The sequence below is a fragment of the Sturnus vulgaris genome, chromosome 4 (genome assembly GCF_052056855.1).
Source record: "Sturnus vulgaris isolate bStuVul1 chromosome 4, bStuVul1.hap1, whole genome shotgun sequence".
Classification (NCBI taxonomy): Eukaryota; Metazoa; Chordata; class Aves; order Passeriformes; family Sturnidae; genus Sturnus; species Sturnus vulgaris.
Window position 1 is genome coordinate 37,404,055 of NC_142246.1, and position 20,961 is coordinate 37,425,015.

Here is a 20,961-nt window from a genome sequence, read left to right on the forward strand (position 1 = left end):
GCATATCCAGAAAAAAAGACAGAAAAGCCTGTTACACTATCAGCTTATATAAACCTACACAATCCATGCATGAAAAAGAAAAAAAAGGCAGCTTTTTATACAGATACAGAATTCAGTAAGTATGACAGCAAATTTAAAGTTATAGAATATCCTGAATTGGAAGGGATCCACAAGGATAAAATTCAGCTCCTGACCCTGCATGGGACAGCCCCAAGAATCACACCATGTGCCTGAGAGCCTTGTCCAAATGTTTCTCGAACTCAGTCAGTCTTTTGCTGTGACGACTTCCCTGGGAAGCCTGTTCCAGTGCCCAGCCACCCTCCAGGTGAAGAAACTTTCCCTGATATCCTAAACCTCCGCTGACATAGTTTCATACAATTTCTTAGGGTCAGCTTGAAGGCTAGAACTACACACAAGCTTTTGGATAGCTTCCTTTTTGAGTTGAAGTTGCAAAGATGAATAACTGGAACTTACATTTGTCTAGCTTTTTCATCACCCATAGACAAGGGGGTCTCATTTGATTTAAAAAGAGCAGGCTTTAACTTATTTTTGTTTTATGGTAATTTGTCTGTATCCTAGGGTTTACTTCCTCCTTCATTCCCACAGTCTTGTAGAGAGGTATCTCACACAAAACACCCCAAAAGCAAGTGCATCATCTCGCGAATACAGACGTGTGTGGGGGGAAGTGTGTGAAGAGAGGCACTCACCAATTTTCTGGCATCATTTATTTAATGAAGCAGTCCTATGACAGAACCGTTTAGTTTGGAACAGACCTCTAAGATCAGCGAGTCCAGCTGTTAATCCAGCACTGCCAAGACCAGCACTAACCATGCCCACGGACACGCTGCACTCGACCTTAGCACGGGCGTGCTGCAAGAGCCCAAGGGAGCACTCGAGGGCAGCGATGGACGCGGCAAGGCAGCCCCGTCTCCTTCCCTGCCCGTGCCCAGCCCGGCGGCGCTGACCTCCCGGAGCGGGAACCGCCGGGAGCTGCGGGAGCACAGCCGGGGGAGGCTCAGGGAGGGTCCCCCGCCCCACATGAGGAGTCTCCTTGAGCGGGCCCGCCGCGGACTCCGGGCACCCCGGCTCCTCCTTCTATAGGGCCTGGCAGCCGCAGGCCGGCGCTCCGGGTATGACTTACCACAGACAGCGAGCGGGGGCAGCCCTGCGAGGAGTGAGCGACCACCACCCTCGTTCCCCCCCTCCATCCCTCTTCCTCGATCGCCACCGCCCCCGCGGCAGCCCCAGGTACCCGTCCGGGCTGCCCCCAGCGCACAAGGCAGGAGGGAAGCACCTTCTCCTCCTGTCCCAGGAGGCCGCCTGTGCTCTCCCACCGCCCCAGCCACTGCCCGAGGCACCTAGCGAGGTAGCCACGGTGCGGATGGCAGGAAGAACGAGGCGAACCCGCGCCCCATCCCCGCCCGCGAGGGGCGGTGCTGCCGCTGGGCACCCGCCGGGCCCGCCCCCGCTCCCTGCCCGCGGCCCCTCGGCGGGGCGGTGCCGGGCGGGGCGGTGCCGCCCCTCGCGTCAGCGGCCCCTGCGCGGCGGGGCGGGGAGGGCACGGGAGTCTCGGCGCTGCCGCGGCGGGAGAGGCAGCGGTGGGGCCGGCGGCGGCTCCTCACGGGAACAAAGCGGGGGCGGCGCGGCCACACGGTGAGAACCGGCTGAGGGACGGGGAGAGGGCGGCGCACGAGCTCCCTGGGGACCCCTGCGCTCCCCGAGGGGCGGCTCGGCGCGGCGGAGGGGCCGCGGGCCCGACCCGTCCCTCCCTCCCTCCCTCCTTCTGCCCAGCGCCTTAGGGCGGAGTGACAGCGCCGTGCCCCCTCCCGCCCCCGCCTCCCGGGGAGCCGTCCCCGCTCGCCCCTGTCCCCGCAGGGACCCGAGCGCGCCGCCGCCGCGGCGTCCGCCCGCCTGCGGGTCGCTGCTCCCCCGGGGAGCAGGGGAGGATAAAACAGTGGATCGGGGAGGCGGTCCGGGCGCGGAGCCCGAGAGCAGGTAGGTGCGGGACGAGCGCCCGGGGAGCCGGGGGAGCCTCTCCCGCAGGCGGCTGCGGGGGCTGGGGGGAGGCGCTCAACTTCGCCCGGCGCTGGGCACTGCCGAGGTTCGCGAGCCTTTTTCTGCGTGTGAAGCATCCTGGTGTCACTTCTCTCAGAATGTCTTTCTTTCAGGGGGCTCTTTAGTGGTGTTTGTTTTTTCCCACCTCCCTTTCCCAGCCCCTCGTTGCATAGGCTGGAGCTGCCTTGGGGGCTCGCCCCTGCCTCTGTGGCCGCATACGCAGCGCTCGTGTTGTCCTACGCTATGGCAGTAGCACTTCCTGCTGTAAATCACTTCGCGATAGTTTTTGAAGCGCTTCTTAAAGGCGGCACTGTAATGATCCCTCTTGTCAGTGCTTGCGGTAAGCTGAAAAACACTGTGAGCTGGAGGCTGTTTTCAAGGCTGAGCTGTGTAATGTGCTGCAGTAGCTTTCATTGAAAGGGAAGAAATGTAGTTCAGCGTTGGCTTAGTGTTAGCATAAATATAATTCCCCTTGCTATGCCCTGTTGGTGTAGGCTGTGTGGTTTTGGACACCGTTGTAGTTACCTTTGCCGTCATGTTGTTGTGAAATGTATGAAATGTCCAGAGAGACTGATGTGTTAGGAACTATGAGAAGTAAGCTTTATTATACTGCAGTACTGGGGATAGTTCTTTGTTCTGGAATAATTTGAGAAAATAAAATCACTCAGACTGAAATTTATGGGGACTTGATTTTAAAAACCTTAGCTGGTAGCATTTGTTAAAATATCTTAAATAAACAGATACATCAGTGTAGATTGCTATTACTGTATTCATGTTTCATTTATTGAAAATATCTACTGAATTAGTCTAATGATCTCTTAATTTGCTTAATTAATATGAACATTATCATATAACGTGGTCTTTCTGACTTTTTCCAGCTTATTAATGCCCTTTTTCCTCAAAACGTTTTAGAGCACGGTCAGAAGAGGAATGGATGTAACATGATACCGTTGCAGCCCTCAAAACACACAAATTCTGCGAAGATTTGTTATTTCATTAAGTAATACAAGGAAAATGGATGAATCGGCTTTGCTGGATCTGTTGGAGTGTCCTGTTTGCTTAGAACGCCTTGATGCTTCTGCAAAAGTCCTGCCTTGCCAGCACACGTTTTGTAAACGCTGCCTGCTGGGCATTGTGAGCTCTCGCAATGAGCTGCGATGTCCCGAGTGCCGGACTTTAGTGGACTGCGGTGTTGACGAACTCCCCAGTAATATTTTGCTCGTTAGACTACTGGATGGCATCAAACAGAGGCCTCGAAAACCCGGCGGTGGGACTGCTGGCACAAACGCTTTAAGGGTCCCCACCAACAGTGTAGCGAATTGCGGATCAAAGGACCTGCAGAGCTCACAGGTTGGACAGCAGCAAAGGGTGCAAGCACGGAGCCCTCCTGTTAGGGTAAGTACCACGTGGTGACAGTATTTGTTGCATTCCTGTCTTTTCCTGCACCATTTCAAAACGGTTGATGACCTCTGCTTTGGGATAAGGGTAGTCAGTTAATACAGCAAAACAATGTGATTTTGAGAATTTCTGTAGATTTCTAGCAAGGTCAGTGTTGGTTTAATGTTATATAAATACTAGTAATGCGTCCTTATTAAAACTCTCAGCTTTTGAGGCAAGAAGAAGAAATCCTTAACTGTCCTATTCCAAGACAGTCAAATAGAGCAAGGTAACTTACGTGGAAAGCTTAAATTAAGTTGTTGTTAAGGATAGAGGTCTTGTGAAGAACATTTGAAATTGTTTTTGGTTTGTCAACTGCAAGACTAGAGATTTCATTTTGGCTCAGGCACTTTCTGAAATGATTCTTACAATCAGTAAATTTCCCTTAAGTTAGACATAACAAATGTTAAACATGAGCAGAGAAGTTTTGCCACTGGCTTCTAAGTACCTGAATTTTTACTTTATTTTTTTCAAAAAGAAATTTTTGAATTCCTGCAATCTCCTAAATTATTTGCACACTTAGTCCTCATTATTTCTATATTAGTTTTTCCTCGAGTATTTTTTCATAGGGGATTTGGAAGATCTATATACCATGATGGGAAGACATTGCCTTCTTTATCTATTCTAGTTCCTTCCTAAGAGCTAAGCAACCTGTAGACTCTGTCATACCTTGTAGTCAAGACTCAGTAGCCTCATTATGATTATTCATTCTAGAACCTGTGTTCTAGAAATGTAATTTTATGAGATGACAGACCTTGCTCTGTTTTATCTAATGACGAAGGAGGACAGCTTCTCTGAAAGGTTTTGCTGCCCAGTTTGTTTGAGTTGTTGTATTTAAAGTGGAGTTTCTGAATGGTCTTGTGGAGTTTATTCGATTTTTATGCAATGTCGTAAGGAGTTCCAAGAAGAGGACTTGAACATATTTTTGGCAGGAACTTGTCTTTGTTTTGCAGTGTATCTGAATTATTTAGTTTACTTACTCAGTGAAGGGAGCCTAACACTGATTTTCCTCAGTTGTACTTGACATGATTGAAATCTCTCCAAAAGATCTTAGATACGCCTCTTAAGTTTACATAAGGATTTAAAATACAGTTGTTTTTCCATTAGGTGATACTGCTTTCTCTGCTTGCTAGAGATCTCATTAGATTCTTTTCTTTAGAATATAGAAATTATAATTATCAACTCACTTCCTGCTGATGAGTTTTGTTTTATATATATATTAATTAGTGAGGAGAGTAGGTGATCTGTGGGGTTTTTCTGTTAGTGGTTTGTTTTTGTGTTTTTGGTGAGTTTTCTTTCCAGAATGTAGTATCCTTAAAAAGTACTACAAAGAAGCATCAGCAGTATCAAAACCAGTCTGATCTTCTCCAGAACTTTAGGGTGTTTATCATGATATCTTGCATTTGCAAATGCTCTTCAACTGAAAACAAAAAACCCTTAAAATTTGTTTGTATATTTTTGTGTTGATCTTTGTAAATAACTGTGTACTTTGAGACTGCTTCTCCTCCAAAAAGTTTTCTAGTGCAGCACTGTACGTGAAGGACTGTATTTCAGAGTTTCGCAAAGCTTTATTAGACAAAATAATTTGAATATGGAATATTTTATCTTTTTTTAAATGTTCTGTAATATCCTATTTTGCAACATTTGCATTTCCAGATGTTGTGCAGAGTAGAAAGTGATAACACATGGAAGGTTGCTTCAGCTTATGCTGTACCGTGTATCATTAAAACTGTGACCATATGCCTTCCTCATGCAATTAACTGATATTCATTGTATATTAGTGATAGTTTTCAGTGTTTTACAGTAAGTCCTATTCCATCTTTGGAGTTTCAGAGGCATTCTTGTGCCTTCTTTCCTTTGGGAGACAGGGAAAGATGATGATCTCATCATTTGTCCACTTTTTTCAGAGCCTTTTTAACTAGAAAGCCAGTACTTTTAAGAAATATGAACAAACTTTGATGGATAAGAATGTGGAGATATGAACTACTTTTCAATTTTCTGTATGAAAAGTGATTTGGAAAAAAAATGTCCAAAAAGCAAAATGCCACTTTAATGGTCAGTGTTGAAATGAATGCCCTATTTGTTTTGCTAACTCTAACATAAAGATGCTTGCAAATACAGTTCCACCCTGGGAATTGAAGAGGAAAATCTGTTTCTAGATGAGTGGCAGAGTCAGATTTCCTAAACTAATTTTGCTGAAGGGGAACTAGTAAATGAAAGTTGCTGTTATGTTAAATGAAGTGAATGTGGATGAAGGCTGTCAAGTCATAAACATTCTGCTTATACCCTGAAATAATACTAAGCTCATAAATGCCCTTTCAGAGAATGCCATAATTTTCAGAAAAGGTTAATACAGCATGTACTGCAGCATGATTTCCTGAACTGTATCAATGACTGTGGAGTGGCCAGCCCTGTAATTGCACAGTATATTGCATTCTCTGTATGTATGTGGTGACACATTGCAATAAACAAACAAATGGTTCCTTGAGTCTTAAAACTAATGAAACTGGGTGGGTGGTGGGGTTTAACAAATCTTGGACCTAGTGTCTCCCCCACTAGAGTGACGCTGTTTCATTCTGTAACCTCTCTAAGCTTTCAGTGCTGTAACAGCAGCAATTCTCTGTGCAAGTTCTTAATCTGTTTTGTTCCCCTGCTGTTTTGATGTATAAAGCCTTCTATGCCTTTCCTGGTACTAGCTGGGCAAAGGCAGCAGATCCTGCTGCACCTTATGGAAAACTTGTGTTTGCTGTCTGCCCAGCAGTTCTGTTCTAGGCAGCCAGCTTGCCTGGGACAACAAACAGTTATACACATACTGCAGCTTCCTCTCTGGTATGGATGCGAATTTAATACTTTCCTCCTTTTTTTCAAGTGAAAACCTTCAGCTAGGTTGACAGCCTGGAAGAGCTGCAAGAGCCACAGGCTACTGTCAAATCTGCTTAGGACTGGTCGTCAGGAGCAAGTTATTAGGGTTGTTGAGGGACTGCATTATCACATGAGCCTTGTTTCCTTCAAAAGAGCATTCAAAAATGTTGGAGTCCATCCTTTTATATTTATGCTCATGTTAATAATTTTTTTATTTTCAAACAAGAATTATCCTAAGTTACTTATGGCAGTTTTACAAGGGTATGCTTATTGCAGGAGTCTTAAATGTAGCTGGGTGTGTATGTTGCTAGATGTTGGAGAGCTGTTCTCTCCTAGATAGTATGTCCTAGGCAAATATAAATTCAAAGGAAAAGTTAAGCATGGATCGTCTTTAATCTAAGTCTCCTTCTAGTTTGTTTATAGTTCAACTTTCTGAAGTTAGGGCTATCTTTTCCACAGGACCTAGGAGAGAGTTGTCTAGATAGTCCGAGATCTCATCACTATTGAAAATATTTTGTAAAATAAGGTTTTCAGCTGTTTTCTGGACCAAATATAGGCAAGAAGAGCTAAGAGAAGAATTCAAATTATCTCCATTAACAAAAGAAAAGCATGAATAGCTCAAAAGTTGGCCATTCCTGATAGAGTTGATGCTTATGCTGAGTAAGTATTGATGGTGTAATTTGAGTATATTCCACTGTATGTCCATGGAAAATCTTGTCAAGAAATATTACAGTGCAATGTGAAAGTCCTAAAGCTTTTCCCTTTTTGGTTGTTTTTATTCTGGAAAGACCCTAGAAACCCCTGGAGATACCATTCTCAATGAAGTCGACTTGAGAGGGTAAATAATCATTACAAGCTATTGGAAAATGCTCCTTTAGGCGTTAAAGGGGGCTAGAGCCACTAGTATCTGAGCATTTGAGTTGTTTGTGGTAAATTCTTTTACACTGAAGAGGAAAGAAAAACGCAGTAACAGAAGATTGTTTCATGAGTTTCTGCTAATGCTTAGCAGTGGCACCGTGTCATGTAAACCCATGCATCCATTTTCATGTTTGTTTAACAGGGAAAGCAATACTAAATTTTTAAATTCCTGTATCTATACTGCTAAAGCCATGGTCATTTGTGATCCAGTAGGCTTGCCTGGGAAGTGCTGAAGCAGTTGTAATGGTAGAAAGGAAAATAAATGGAGCCAGGTTTTCCACTCGTAGCCATGGTGTTTGATCTCACCACACATCTTGGAGCAAGAGGGACAGTGGGCCACCTATTGGTCTGCGTGGACTTCAGCCGGTTTGAGCTTCTCTGTCAGACTCAATGGCTGGTGTAAGCAATCAGTTTTCTTTTATCCTTACCACCCTGGAAAAGAGACCTCAGAGTGCAACTCTTGCAGTTTGACTTTTGAGCAGGTTGTAAAAATCTGACAGGAGCCAAAACAACTGCTGCTTTTGTAGTCATGGCTCTTGCTGGACTATGGACATCCTGGCAGAACTTAAGTATCAAAAGAAACCTTTTAGACTAGAAAATAACAATAGGACTGAAAATGTGCATTCATAGATCAATAACTTTATTACATTATTGTAAATAAATACGGGGATTGCTAAACGTAGCAGCAGGTGTACATTGGAACAGATGTTTAAATCATCTTGGAACAAGAGTTAGTGGAATAAAATAATACAAAGAAATGTATCAGTAAAGGTCTGCTGGAAGAGTACTCCTAGAGGAGGTTCCCATTGTCATAATAGATCAGATTGTAAAGTATACCCATTTAAAGGAAAAAGTAGTTACAGAAATATGCAAAATACAGTGGATAATGTAGTTAATTCCATAATTGTTATTTGTGATCATAGGCTGGAGAATCATTACTTTGATGGTACCTGATTTTGACCTGACCCCCCCTGACCAAAAGGTTATTCCATACCATGGCATCATGCTCAGCATATAAATCTGGGGAAGGAAGACGGAATAGGGGGGAAGTTCCCAAGTAACATTTGAGAATCTGGAGATAGACAGCTCGTTAGTGTTTTAGGGTGATCACTAGAAAATATTTTGTGAAGTCTTTGCAAATCAAATATGCATGCTTTTGTTTCATTTCATGCTTGCTGAGATACCAGATTCTGTTTTTATGTTTACATTGCACTCCTTATGTTTACAGTTGCTTGTACAGTTTTAATTACTTCTGTGTAACACTGTTGTATCCTGTGTGAAACTAGAGAAAATTTAATGGAGATCGTAATGGAGATCATAAATATAAAAGGAAAGTAAATTGTCTCTCATGGTGTTAATGTGTTCCCTTTCAGAGATAAATAATTGGAGAGAGAGGGAGGATAAGCAAAAGGAAGAACTGTCTCTGTATCCAAAGGCATTGGGCTAGGATTGAGAGCTTCCGGGCTCAGTTCCTGGCTTTGCTACAGACATCCTTTATGACTTTGCACAGAGTCACTCAAAGCTCTTTGTGCCTCTGTTTCCCATCTGCAGATATGACTGATAGTACTTTCTTTGTTTGACTCACTATTTAGACTTTATGCTCTCCAGGGCAGACACTGACTTTTTAAAAATACTGAATGTATCTATGGTTGTTTTACAATGGTTCCACAGTCTCAGTTGAGGTCAGTATATCCTGCTGTTAACTTTAAATCATTGACTTCCACATTACTGGAGAACTGTTCATAATCCATTTCCTGTCCCAAAGATGGTGCAATGCTTAGTGTCACATTGTTAAGAGGATTTAATTTTGTTTGGATGTTTAATAGGAAATTGCATGAATACCTCAGTGAGGAAAAGCCAGACACTTGAAACATCTGTGTAAGTAGTAGTCAACCCTTCAGCTAAGGAAGTCTGCATCGGACTGGCACACTGGTGTGTAGATTTGAATGTGTTTTGAAAAGAATAAGAAGAGAATATCTAGTGTAAATTGTGTTGGTAATGCAGAAATGTTTAATTCCATACTTTGATCCTGCATAGCTATCTTGAACCTGCCAATTAACATTAATCTGCTTGATAAAATAGCTGTCAAACTTAATGTAATCCTTTATTTTAGAAAACAATTAGGATTTGAACTAAACTGATCTATAAACTAAAAGAAAGTCCACATTATTTGCATGCGATACTGAAATCCCTTTTAAATTTGTTTACAAGCTTTTTTTTTTTTTTTGAAGTCTTCATGTGGAAGAGAGGGCTGTCTCTATTTACCTTCATTTTGCAGTTTAATATTCCTCCATTTATGTAGACTTGTTTAAAACCACCTACATGAAATAAAATGGTGTCTTTTTTTCCTCCACTTTCATGTGGCCAGTGAGTTGTTCTACTCAAAAAGCTTTGATCATTCAGAAAATTTAAACTTCTGCATAAAAAGGAAGTCTCAAGCCCTTACTTTTAATGGGCTTGTGAAGGGAAGCAGTTTTTTTCAGAGAGAATAAAAGTCCTTGATTTTTTTGCATATTACCAAAAAAATCAAATACCAAAAAATTGCTGTATGTAGATGATCCAGGATCTGGTTAGAAAAGTCATTGTTGCTATTGCTGTGTTTCTCTGTGCATAGTGTCTGGCTTTCTGCAATGCATTTGGTGGCTTGGTAGCCATCATGTATGGTATGAATAGCTGGTTGGGATGGGGTCAGCTAGAAATCCTTCTTGTCCCCTCTCCTTTAACTGAGTGTAATGGTTTTTAATGGAACTTCAGTGTTTAGTGCCTGGATAGGAACTGCAGAAAACAGAAAGCCTTTAACTGCAGCTGTGATAATAAAACTGGAAACTTGTTATGATCAGTTGTTTGTCTTTCTTTCGGTGAACTTCCCCTTGCATTTGGCCTTCCCCTTATGATACACTTAACACCCTCCTTGGTCTTTTCTTTGGCTCCATTGTTGTCCTTTATTCAAACGGTCTCCTGCCTCTGTTCTTACTGTACTACTTCCAAGAAAAAGAAAACATCTAGTTTTCTTACCTCTTGTGTCCCATTTGTCCATGACTGTGTGTCAGACAAAAAATAAACAATAAGAAAGAAAATTTTCTATTGAGGTATATGGACTCTGTACAATCTTGTAGTATATATGACTAAAATCTGCCAAATGCAAGAAGATCATAAGGTATTAGTTAATATTACTGTATTTCCTAGCCTGCTGGGATTATTCTTCCTTTTTGCTTTTTTTTTTTCTTCTCCTTTAAATCACTGACTATATCCTCATCTTAGTGTGGACAAGAATGTGTCTCAGTAATTAAAGCTGAGATATCATCTGGTCAACCCTGTTCATGCATATACACCTGGTTACTGCCTTCACAGAGGAAGAGTGTGCATCTGTTAAACCTCATTTCCTGTCAGATCCCTCTGTGTTAGACAGAAAAACTCATCTTGGAAAATCAGCAGTGAATTCTTGGGTCAGTTGAACTATATCAAATCCTTTTCTTTTCACATCACTAAATCAAAGTCTTTTTGGAGAGCAAGTTTTTTTTTGGACTGACAATTGCTGCTTTGAGGTGAGCTGGATTAATTTTAGAAAGCAAGTGGTCCTTAAGTGGGAGAGTCACACATCCAAGTGCTCTTTTCTGCATTCCTTATCTTTCTTAGGTATAGAGAGGAAGATTACAGTACTGTCCTGTGACGGTCAGACTGAACACTGGCACTCATCCTGCTTAGAGCTTTGCTGCACTGAGCATGCCACTTATACTTTTCACTTGGATATTGCTGGAATTGCCATGCAGTTTGGGTGCAGAACCTGAGCTGGTCAGCACAGAGGCAATTGGTTAAGTCTGTTTTCACATTTGCATCCTCTAAAACGTCAGGAAATCGTTGAGACTCAGAAGAGTGCTCTAGAGATAAGGGAAATCACTCCAAAGAGAGAAATTGAGTCCAGTATTTTGAATTCTGTAGACACGTGATGCTTATATACCTATCTTTAAAATGTCATTCAGTGTTTCCTGGAAACCTACAGAGTTGGATTATCCAGTTGAAGGAAGAGTGAAACACAGAAGTCAATGTTTCATTTATACAGACACTGTTGCCAAAGTGTCTCTGCTAGGTACGTGAAAGTTAGCTGTGGTGCATATGAGCAATCCTCTGTACCCTTAGAAGCTTTGGGTTGTGACTCTCATTTTACACTGTGGCACTCAAGTATGTGATTTATTGTCCAAAGTAAAGTTTTTGTAGTGTAAGGGTATAAACACTTCAGAATTTTAAATAATTTCTTGTCTAGGTCTCTGTGCCTATCTTATTTGATTCTTGATTAATCCCCTCTACCTCTCCCCGTCCCCCCCCCCCAGCATAGGCATTTAATTTTCAAGTATTAAAAAGTCAGAACCTGCAAGGATGTGTCTGATCTCCTACAAATGAGGACAAGATTCTCTGTGTGCCATCCCTCTCACACAGTAATTCTGCTTGAAGTATCACTGATATGCTTGGCGTTCCACATCTAATTTTTTAATACGGTGTGAATTTATATTTGGGTTTTCTGTTTGTTTGTTTTTAATTGAACTGTTCTGGTGTTTAACTGTTCTTTCTATCTTTCCTCATTTCTCAGAGTCATATATAGATTGTCCATTTTTATATTCTGTAAATGTGCAAAGTATAATTTTATAGTTTCTAGCTGAGAAGTATGCTATTAATCATAAATGCATTTTGATCAAAGGTAAGCATTTCAGTGTTGTTTAAATATTAATATAGATAGCATTCTCCTCTCTGAAGTGAAGGACTGTTGCCAGTGCTGTTCAGAAGATAAGCCTGGCATCAAGTGTCCTGTTGGACCTTGTAACACCTGAAATGCTCCTCAGTCTTTAGCATTTCTTTGTTAATGAAACTGATTTTATTTCGTGGCGTTAGTGTTGCAGAAAGATAACTCTGCTTTCCTTTTCTTTTAAAGGAAAGATGTGCATATTACCTCTATTGACTTCCTCTTTTCAGCATCTAAGCTTTCAAAATATACATGTGCATTGAAAGCTTTTTAAAGAACTGAACCGCTGTTTTACCTTGTGTGAACCACAGTTCTACAAGACAAGGTTTTGAAAGGCTCTGATTAAAGACAAAAGTACTCATTTCCTCGAGACTTTCAAGCTGCTGAACTAAAGAGAAGGAATGTAGTCTTACTTGCACGGGGGTGGCAGAACATCAATACTGAATAATTTGAAACATGTCTCTTCAATTATTGTTTTTTGGTATGCTCTCTTAGCCCTTCAGGTTATAATCTTGATTTTATTTATATTTTTAAAAAGTGGGTGAGAATGAAGCACTTCTGACTTTAAAAAGTGTTAAAATGAAAAATAGTCAAAGATAACAAGATGACAATGGCATATATAGGGCATGGCTGTTCTAGAAGCTTATTTTAAACAAATCCAGTAGAGCTGAGTTCACTGCATTGTGGTAACATGCCCCTGAGTAGTGAAGAACCTTTTATGCTGAAGCTGAGAGCTTGCTAAAAGAAAATCAATGTCTCATGGACCTTCACTTGTTCATGTATGCCAGTGCCCTTCTATCTCACATGGTCTTTCCCATGAGCTAGATAAAGAGAGGAGAGTCTTAAATCTTATCCACACTAGCAGGCTTAAGCCATTTTCAAAACCTGTTTAATTTAACGCAGTTTTAAATCCACAGCCTTATTAAGTTAACAAGCCTTCAGCCTTGCCACCAGGTTCTGTAATCCTCTTAGGTCTTGGGACTAAGCAGGGCAAGGATAGTCAATAAGCAGATGAATAGATAATCTTTCACAAGACAGATAGATCTTAAAGTTGAGAAATGCTGATCTGAATTTCCATTCACTATATGCACTACCACTAGTATTTACAACTGGAGGAAAAAGTTGAAATGACTATCACTTTGTTTGGGGTGAGGAAGAGTGAATAAAGGATTTTTTAAAAAGAATGCATAAATTCCTGGTTTGAAAACCAATAAAATTAGGTTAAATTTTAGATATAGAATAAGGTAGATAAAAATAACAATTTGTTTCCTTGCTATTGTGCATATACAGATTAAAATCTTCTCATGGTTGTTTCACAAGCTATTTTTGCAAATCTTTCAGGCAATTGGGAGTGTATGGACCAGAATTTAAAGACCATAAAGAACATTATGCCGATAATGCGGCCTTGGCCACCACTGCTGTCTGTATATTGCTTCTGTTCAGTTTTGGCTCTTCTAACACTGCTGAGTTCAAGCTGTATCTGTCTCCTGGGCATAGCTCCTGAGCTAGGGGAGTTGGAGGAATTAAAAAAAACTCTATGTAGTGGAAGAATTCAGCCTAACAGGAGAATTTCCTGCCAGACATGTTCACAGAGCGTGAGAGTAGGAGCACAGGAAGTGGATCATAGAATTGTTAACACTGGAAAAGTCCTGCAAGATCTTAAAGTCAAACTTTTGACTGAATATCACTATGACCGCTAAACTGTATAGGGAAGTGCCACATCCACGTCTTTTTTGACCACTTTCGGGGATAGTGATTCCACCACTTCCCTTGGGAACTTGTTCCAATATAGGATTCAAACTAGGTCCAGGAGATGAAAAGGGTGACCATATGTTTGGAGAGGGTGGGAGAAGAGCTAAGCACTCAGCTAGCCTTGAGGCATGAGAGCAGTCACGTACCTCATTGGAAGGGTGGAAGAAAGTCTCTGAGAGGTGCTGATGGGTGATAAAGACCCAGATGGTCGAGTAATAAGGGAGGAAGAGGAAGGTGGTGTTGAAAGAAAATGAACTGTGGTAGTAGGCTTGGAACATAGCAATGGACCAATTAGATAAAATAATAGAGGAAATGGGATCAAGCAAATGACTCTTGGCTCACTGGAATTGAATTAGAGACTTGGTGAGGGGGAAGTGCTGCAGGAGCAAGTTGAAGAGGTAGCTTGATGTTTGAGGAAGGTTTTGAAGAGCATCAAAATAGAAGAGTTGCTATGGAGGTGTTGGCTAGACGAGGTGAGAAAGAAATGTGTTGACTCACATGCCATCTAGTTTCCTTCAGTATGTGTGTATTTGAATGCTGTGTATTTTATTTTTCATTGTTTATTTTGTAATAACGTGTCATGTATTATGTGATATTTAGACTAGTACAGTTCCAAAATGGTCAAAGAACTTCCATTCAGAACTTTGAGGATTACTTCTGGTATATCTCTCAAGCACTTTGAAGTTCTTCACAGGATTTTGAAAATGTCTGTTTTATTACTAATAATGTATTCTCATTGTTCTTATAGAGAACCAAGACAGCTACAGATTCTAATATTTTGTTCAGCGAACTCAAAAAGAATATAGGAAAAGGGGGGTTAGTGTCCTAGGAATTGCTGGGAAATTGGAAAAGATTCTCAAAGAAGGAAGAAAAATTAAACATAATCTATGGGTGTTTTGATTTGATGACATTTTCTTTCATCTTGCTTCCATATTTCCTCAATCTTTTGTCTATTCCTTCAGTTAGTAGTAACTGAAAATAAGGATTTAAACATCATGCTAGCATTACAGAGCATGGTCGCAATCTATTATTTTTAATTCAGTCATGATGATAAGAAGAATGGATTTTATGGTACATGTTCTCCAAGAAAAACAATGGAATATTTTCAGTGTCCTTTCAATCTGTTGGAGCAGCTCACCTTTTCATAATACCATTAAAAGAGCCGTCCTTCCAGAACTATGGTTTCAAAATATATTGGTTCTGTAAGGGGGATTTTGTTTACTTGAACTAATAAAGGAATTGGTTTTTCAGTGTAGAAATAGAATAACTAGTGGGCTGTTTCTGGAAATGGGTTCCCAAAGTAGTTTAAAATTTCAATAAATGTCTATCTTCTTGTACTGAAATCTCTGAACCCAGAAAGAAATGTAAGGGTCAAGGAAAACTTATTTCTAACTTCAGCTCCTGTTGTGAGTTTATGTTCTTTTCTCAGGAAATCATAATTTTTCATATATTCAATTCAGAATTGTGTTGCTAGCAACAGGGAACTGATGTCATTTATGCTTTCTTATTTGTTTCTTATCAACCTACCATTTAATGGAACAGCATGAAAGACATAAACATTTATTTCAAATGGCACAGAAGAGAATCCGATTCTCCTCTGCAGTCCATACACGTGTGGTGTGGGTTTTTCTATTTAAAAATAAAATATTCAATACTATGTCTTAAACAGTTAAGTAAGGAATATTCATAATTGCATGTGTAGTGTTTGGTAGGGACACTTTTTTTAGAAAGTAAAATATTTGTTTCAAATTTTCTGAGTTTGCACTAAAAGAATCCAAGGAAGAAGGGGGTATGAGTTAAACCAGCTCAGCTGTCAGGAAGTATTCGTTCCTTTTTTTTTCTTTGCAGCAATCAGAATTTTGTGTAAAAAGTGCCATTTAAAAAATATTCCCTGGGTAAAATTTTATGCGATGTGGTATCCTTATTCCTTTTAGACATTTTGAAATGTCTGCAGTTAGGCTCTACCACATAGTTCCTTATTTTTTGATATTGTTGGGAGTTACACGAGTTACTGAGTTACTGAGATAGATTGGTTGGGTTGATGAAGTTTGTGCCTGTTTTCTTGGGGTTTGTAGGCTGTGGTTGCCTAGGTGGGTGTATATTTTTGTCTGTAGTGTACTGCTCTGTTCACAAGTAAGCGCTTATATTAGAAATGGTTAAAAAAATTATTTTAGAGACAGTTTTGTACCTGCAGTCGTTGAAGATATAATATTCAGAAGTAGAGTCCTTGGAAGAAACCTCTGAATGTATGAAATTTTTTGTCTTTTTACAAGGGATGTTAGTGCTGCTTCACTTAGATACAGTCAGATTGGAGCCCAGTTGCACACATCCAGATTTATCTGAATCAAACTACACACTAACTTCATTGTAGTTAGGCATGTCTCACAGCTTAAAAAACCTTTTAGCCCAGTATGCAGTAACCACAGCATAGTCTCACCTATTGTAAATGGAAAACAAAGTATTCCAATATTCCACATTATGTGTTTCAACCAAACCTTAAAGCTGTTGCTCTCAGAAATGAGTAAGTTTTGTTTGTGTAAGATACCTTGTCATGTTGGAGGAATCCTCTTTGTGCCTAAATGGATAACTTCACCCTCAGATCTGGACAATGGCTGCAGTTTCATTTAGGAAATCATTGTGCTCTCTCTTCTAATTACTGTAAGGCTAGCACCCTGCATCTTCTGGGAACAGCATCTAATTCTTGGGAAGTCAAGTACCTCTGGTGCTCAAAGCTAGAACATTAGTAAGAATTTTTAAGATTTCATATAAACCAAAATCAAGTTATGCACTAGTTTTCTAGACTTGAATGCGTAAATGTGTTTAAAAACTGAGATTCATATTCTTTCTGCATGTTTTGTTTTTGGGAAGGAGGTAGAGGCAATGAAATTTTTGTGAGAGCGTGGCTTTTTTAACTTAAGGAAAACCCTTTCCTTTTGCAAAAGAAGACCAAACTTGGCATCAAATTATTTGGGCTTTGTCAGTACCACAGAGCTCTGGTTTTGGGTGTGGATTACAATTATTGAAGTTTAGGCTGAATATACCATTAGATGCCAAATTGTTCTTTGTTTTTGGAGAAGGTAGTTGATTTTTGTAGGATAAATGAATTTGAATGTCTTAGTAGTGGTACTTGGTGGATGAAGTAGCATTTGATTTGTTCTGTGTTTTGAAACAAGAATACTTTTTTGGCAGATTTTTTTTGTCTTTTCAGCATAAAAAATTTAGTGGATGAAATCTGTCCAAAGTGGTCTTACGTAAACACTCATTATGTTTATATTTTTTAGGATCTTGTAGCTATAGAAATAAAATAGCAGTTTTGAACTTTGCTATTAAAATATATGTTGGAAAATATTATGTTGGAATACAGAGGAGTGCTAATGGCTTCCATAAAAACAAATCTGGTAAAAATCAGTAAGTGCAGTAGATATCCTTCATTAGAGGGCCACTGGTCTTAGTGTTTCTTTGGTAGCTGAAGCAGTAAAGCTGTTGCTAAAGGCACTGATCAGCAGAGTAAGTCTGGAACAGGGAGGACTACTCTATGAAGACTGATAAAACTGACCATAAATAGCAGAGCTGGGTCACTGGTGCGTGCCTGAAGAAAAATGGAATTTTTGAGAGAGTGTTAACAAGAAGGAAGAAATACATCAGAGCTTTGCGTGAACTATCAAGGCAACATGATCCTCTAGGGAGCACAGCAATTTCTGATAGCACCAACAAATTGCAAAGGGTGCTTTTTCTCTGTCATGTTAGTTTTGGATAAAATCAAATTCATATCTTATGAATATTCTTGGTAAATATTATTTTGAATTTCATTATGTCTTTCTAATGAAAGTGAGTCAGCAAGGACCTAGGAATGTTGGCTAGCTGTTTAGATTGAGGGCTAACAGATATTTTGTACTTTATCTCTCTGATTTTTGTTTGTCTTTGCATGCAATGTTTTCAGAAAGCATTGAAAAAAATTGTGCTGATATAGAAGTCCCATGTTGTCTCTGTTTTGTCATTTTGTCAGTATGCATTAAATCTGCCTTAAGTGAATCACCTTAATTAAGGTAAGTCAGGCTTTGGTTCAGTATTTAATGTGCTGTGAACATTGGTACCAGTGATTGTAGTGGCTTAATTATGTAGAATTTTGGCCCCCTTTCTAAAGGGGAACAACTGAAATTGTTCCGCTCTGTGAAAACAAAATATTCGCTGGAAAAAGGATTAAAACCCAACTGTTCACATCCCAGGCGAGTGCTGGGGTCATTGAGCCAGAGAATTGTTTTGTCATCACTTGCAGTACTCCAGTAGAGGTTAGGGGAAATCCATGCCAAGACGTCTGTGGTTTGGTGGTTAGAGCTCGTGCTGTGTTGGATCATGTATTGCAGGTATGAATGATGCTTTTTATGGAAATAGAACCTTTTTTCTTTTTTTTTTCTTAATCTCCTTGGTTGTAGCCACAGCCAATAATTTGATGAGATAAAATAATTCTGATTGCATATTTTGTCTAGAAAGCACTTAATTAACCATGGCTCGAAGTGTGGTTTTCCTCTACTTTTTCACTATCAGATGGAGAACATAACATTTGTTGTTTGTGTTGGCTTAGTTGTGATATTTCTCTTGTCATTTTCCTCATGTAAAGATGAGATTGATGTAGGAGAAAATTGTTTATTTCTGACTTCTGTTTTTAATGAGAAAATAGTATCTCTTGGGTTAAGCTTTCAGATGCTGGAGCATTATTGTTTTGAAAGAAACTAATATTTGGCAAATCATAGATTAAGGGTTTTTTTTACAAGTTAAATGGCTTTTTAAATGGCAGGATTAGAAGCATATGTAACTTTGAATATTATGTTTCAGGTACACTGTATCTCTGTGATCCTGTGGAGATTATATGACTGCTATTGAATTTGAAGGAAAAAATAACAAAACTAGTAATTTTAGTTTACTGTTATTCCCTTCAAAATACTAATATCAAAGTACATTGAATGTATGTGGACTTCAGTTTTTCATATGACCTTGCACACTGTATCTAGCCTTTTTCCTATTCAAGTATGTTCTTTATAGGTGGTAGAAAAAGATTTTTAAAAAATTAAATTTTGTGTGCTTTATGTTACTGCACAAAGTGTTTGAAAGCTTAGTAGTAAATCTGTATTTGAGAAGAATCACTGAGCAGTGTAATATTACTTTGTTTTTAAAAAAGTAAAGTAGAACCTGTCTTCTACCTCCAAGGAGAGAGAACAACTGAGGCTCTACAAACATAGTATTATTGAGAAGTACGAGTACATACTCATCCTGGCTCTAGATGAAGAATAACTGTTCTATTTAATGCATGCAGCTGAGGGAATAAAAAAGCCTGTAATGGGCCATATAAAATGTTGGAACTGGAAAACTGAACTACTGCCGTGTAGAAACCATCCCTTTGTTCCCTTTGCACATTCTCCATTTACTCTGTGCAATATTTCAAATAAAACTAGGGTTTTCATGGGTGTATTTTACTGCTTGCCTTCTACTTTTTTATTTATCACTTGATTATTTTTTATTTACGTGAATTACTTTTATGTATTGTTTGAGTTTATGTATTTTTAATCTCTTGTAATCAGAGTGCATCAGCGATGATTGTCTTAATGTAGCTATAATGATTTTTAAACTCGTGACTTTGTTGCAATTTCTGTTGGTGTGAACCATTTAATATGATTTTGAGTTTGGAAATGCAGTCGCCCAGCAGAGTGTGCACAGAAAGGACTGCTGGACTGGCTTGGCATGCCCTGGTCTAATCTACTCAGGGATAATTAGTACAAGCATTAGAGATCGTTCCAGCCAGGCAGCATTAACACGAAGTTTCTAAGAAACCTCTTGCGTCTGGTTTTGTTCCATTAGTATTGGCAGTGCCGGAAGCAGAGGAGAGTGCTGCCAAGGTTATTAGCAGTGTATGGCCCAGCCTGTTCTTGGCTGGTGGTGGAACCCAAAACGCTGGAGTCTAGCTTATGTCACTGTGATTTGGATGTTGCTTAGTCCAAGGCTGGCAAAATTAGGAGAAATTCTTATTCCAAGTGACATTGTGCTGGAAGCTTCTCTGAAGTGAATCATCCTTGAATAGACAAGACTGTTAAATGCTAAGCATATCCCACCAGCGTTTTCCTGTGTGTGCTTTCAGTGTTTGCATTTTCCAGTTTGTAACGATAACATTGCAATGAAATGTGCCACCAAGGCACATCAAAGCTGCTGTCACTGTCAAAAACTAAATTTAGCCTCCAGCATTTTAACAGTAAAAATAAGCTGTTCATCTATCTCTTAAGCTAATATGTTGCTGAGATGAGAAAGATCTGTTAATAAGCAGTAGCCTTTGTGAGTGTAGACTTAATCATAGTAGTTTTAATGATAAGGTTTATTAATGGAATCCTCACGTCACACTTGCTCTTGTTGAAATTCAGTGTACTTTCCATGACAATTATTTGTGAGAGATCTTAATTTAAATGCTAGCTTCTGAAACTAATTTTAGGCATATTTTTTGCAGCAGGAAGTGTATGTATCCCCTAACACTCTTCTGCAGAAACCTGCTTTTACTGTTGGTTTGGCAACATCAAATTTTTTCTCTCTGATCCAACTGTATTTATATTGTTACTGTCTTTTGAAAGACTGTCAAAGACTTGACTGTTCAGATGCTAGATACTGCAGCTTTGATCACGTGATCAAAACTGCAGTATCTAGCACAGTCATTCACTTGGTGGATAAATTTATGGCAAGTTATAGTTCTTTATAGAAGAGGTGATGCATGTATTTATAAGTTTTTGTGGAGAAGAGTGATAACAAATAATCTTTTATTAGTTCCCCAGTTTTTCTTGGTGTTTTATTTCTTGCCATTGAAGTCTGAGTCCTTAGTAGAAAGATTATATTATGATACAAAAATACTTTCTGAAATATATTCAGTGACTTGGATTACCACTTAGATCCCCAGCAGACAGGGAGTTGAGGCCTGTAATTCTCAACAAGTACATTTGAGTGGATCAAGGAGAGTTGGATTGAGTCTGATTCACAAGACTGTCTCCTGTAGTCGTGATGCGTTTTACACACCACTCATTTGTTTTTGCTTTCTCTGCTAAAGTTTCTTACCAGAGTAGCTTATCCTACTGTCCATTGCAATAAGTGTAGCAAGCTGTGGAAAGAACATGTTTTCAGAGGTAGGATGACACTTGTTTCCTTTTGAACAAATAATAGGTTGTACTAGG

General features: G+C 39.8%; 1 protein-coding gene across 2 annotated transcripts in view; it reads left to right on the plus strand.

Annotated features, from left to right (window-relative positions):
• The first annotated feature begins 1,562 nt into the window (after window positions 1-1,562).
• Window positions 1,563-20,961, plus strand: part of SH3RF1 (SH3 domain containing ring finger 1) — an 82,053-nt gene continuing 62,654 nt past the window's right edge. The window contains exons 1-2 of one of the 2 annotated variants that reach the window (XM_014878549.2): window positions 1,563-1,653; window positions 2,968-3,450. In XM_014878549.2, coding sequence (XP_014734035.2) covers window positions 3,070-3,450 — 381 coding nt within the window. In that variant the 5' untranslated portion in view covers window positions 1,563-1,653; window positions 2,968-3,069. Of the gene's footprint in view, window positions 1,654-1,859; window positions 1,996-2,967; window positions 3,451-20,961 lie in introns of those variants that run through there. The other variant, XM_088163615.1, reaches the window with a different exon arrangement.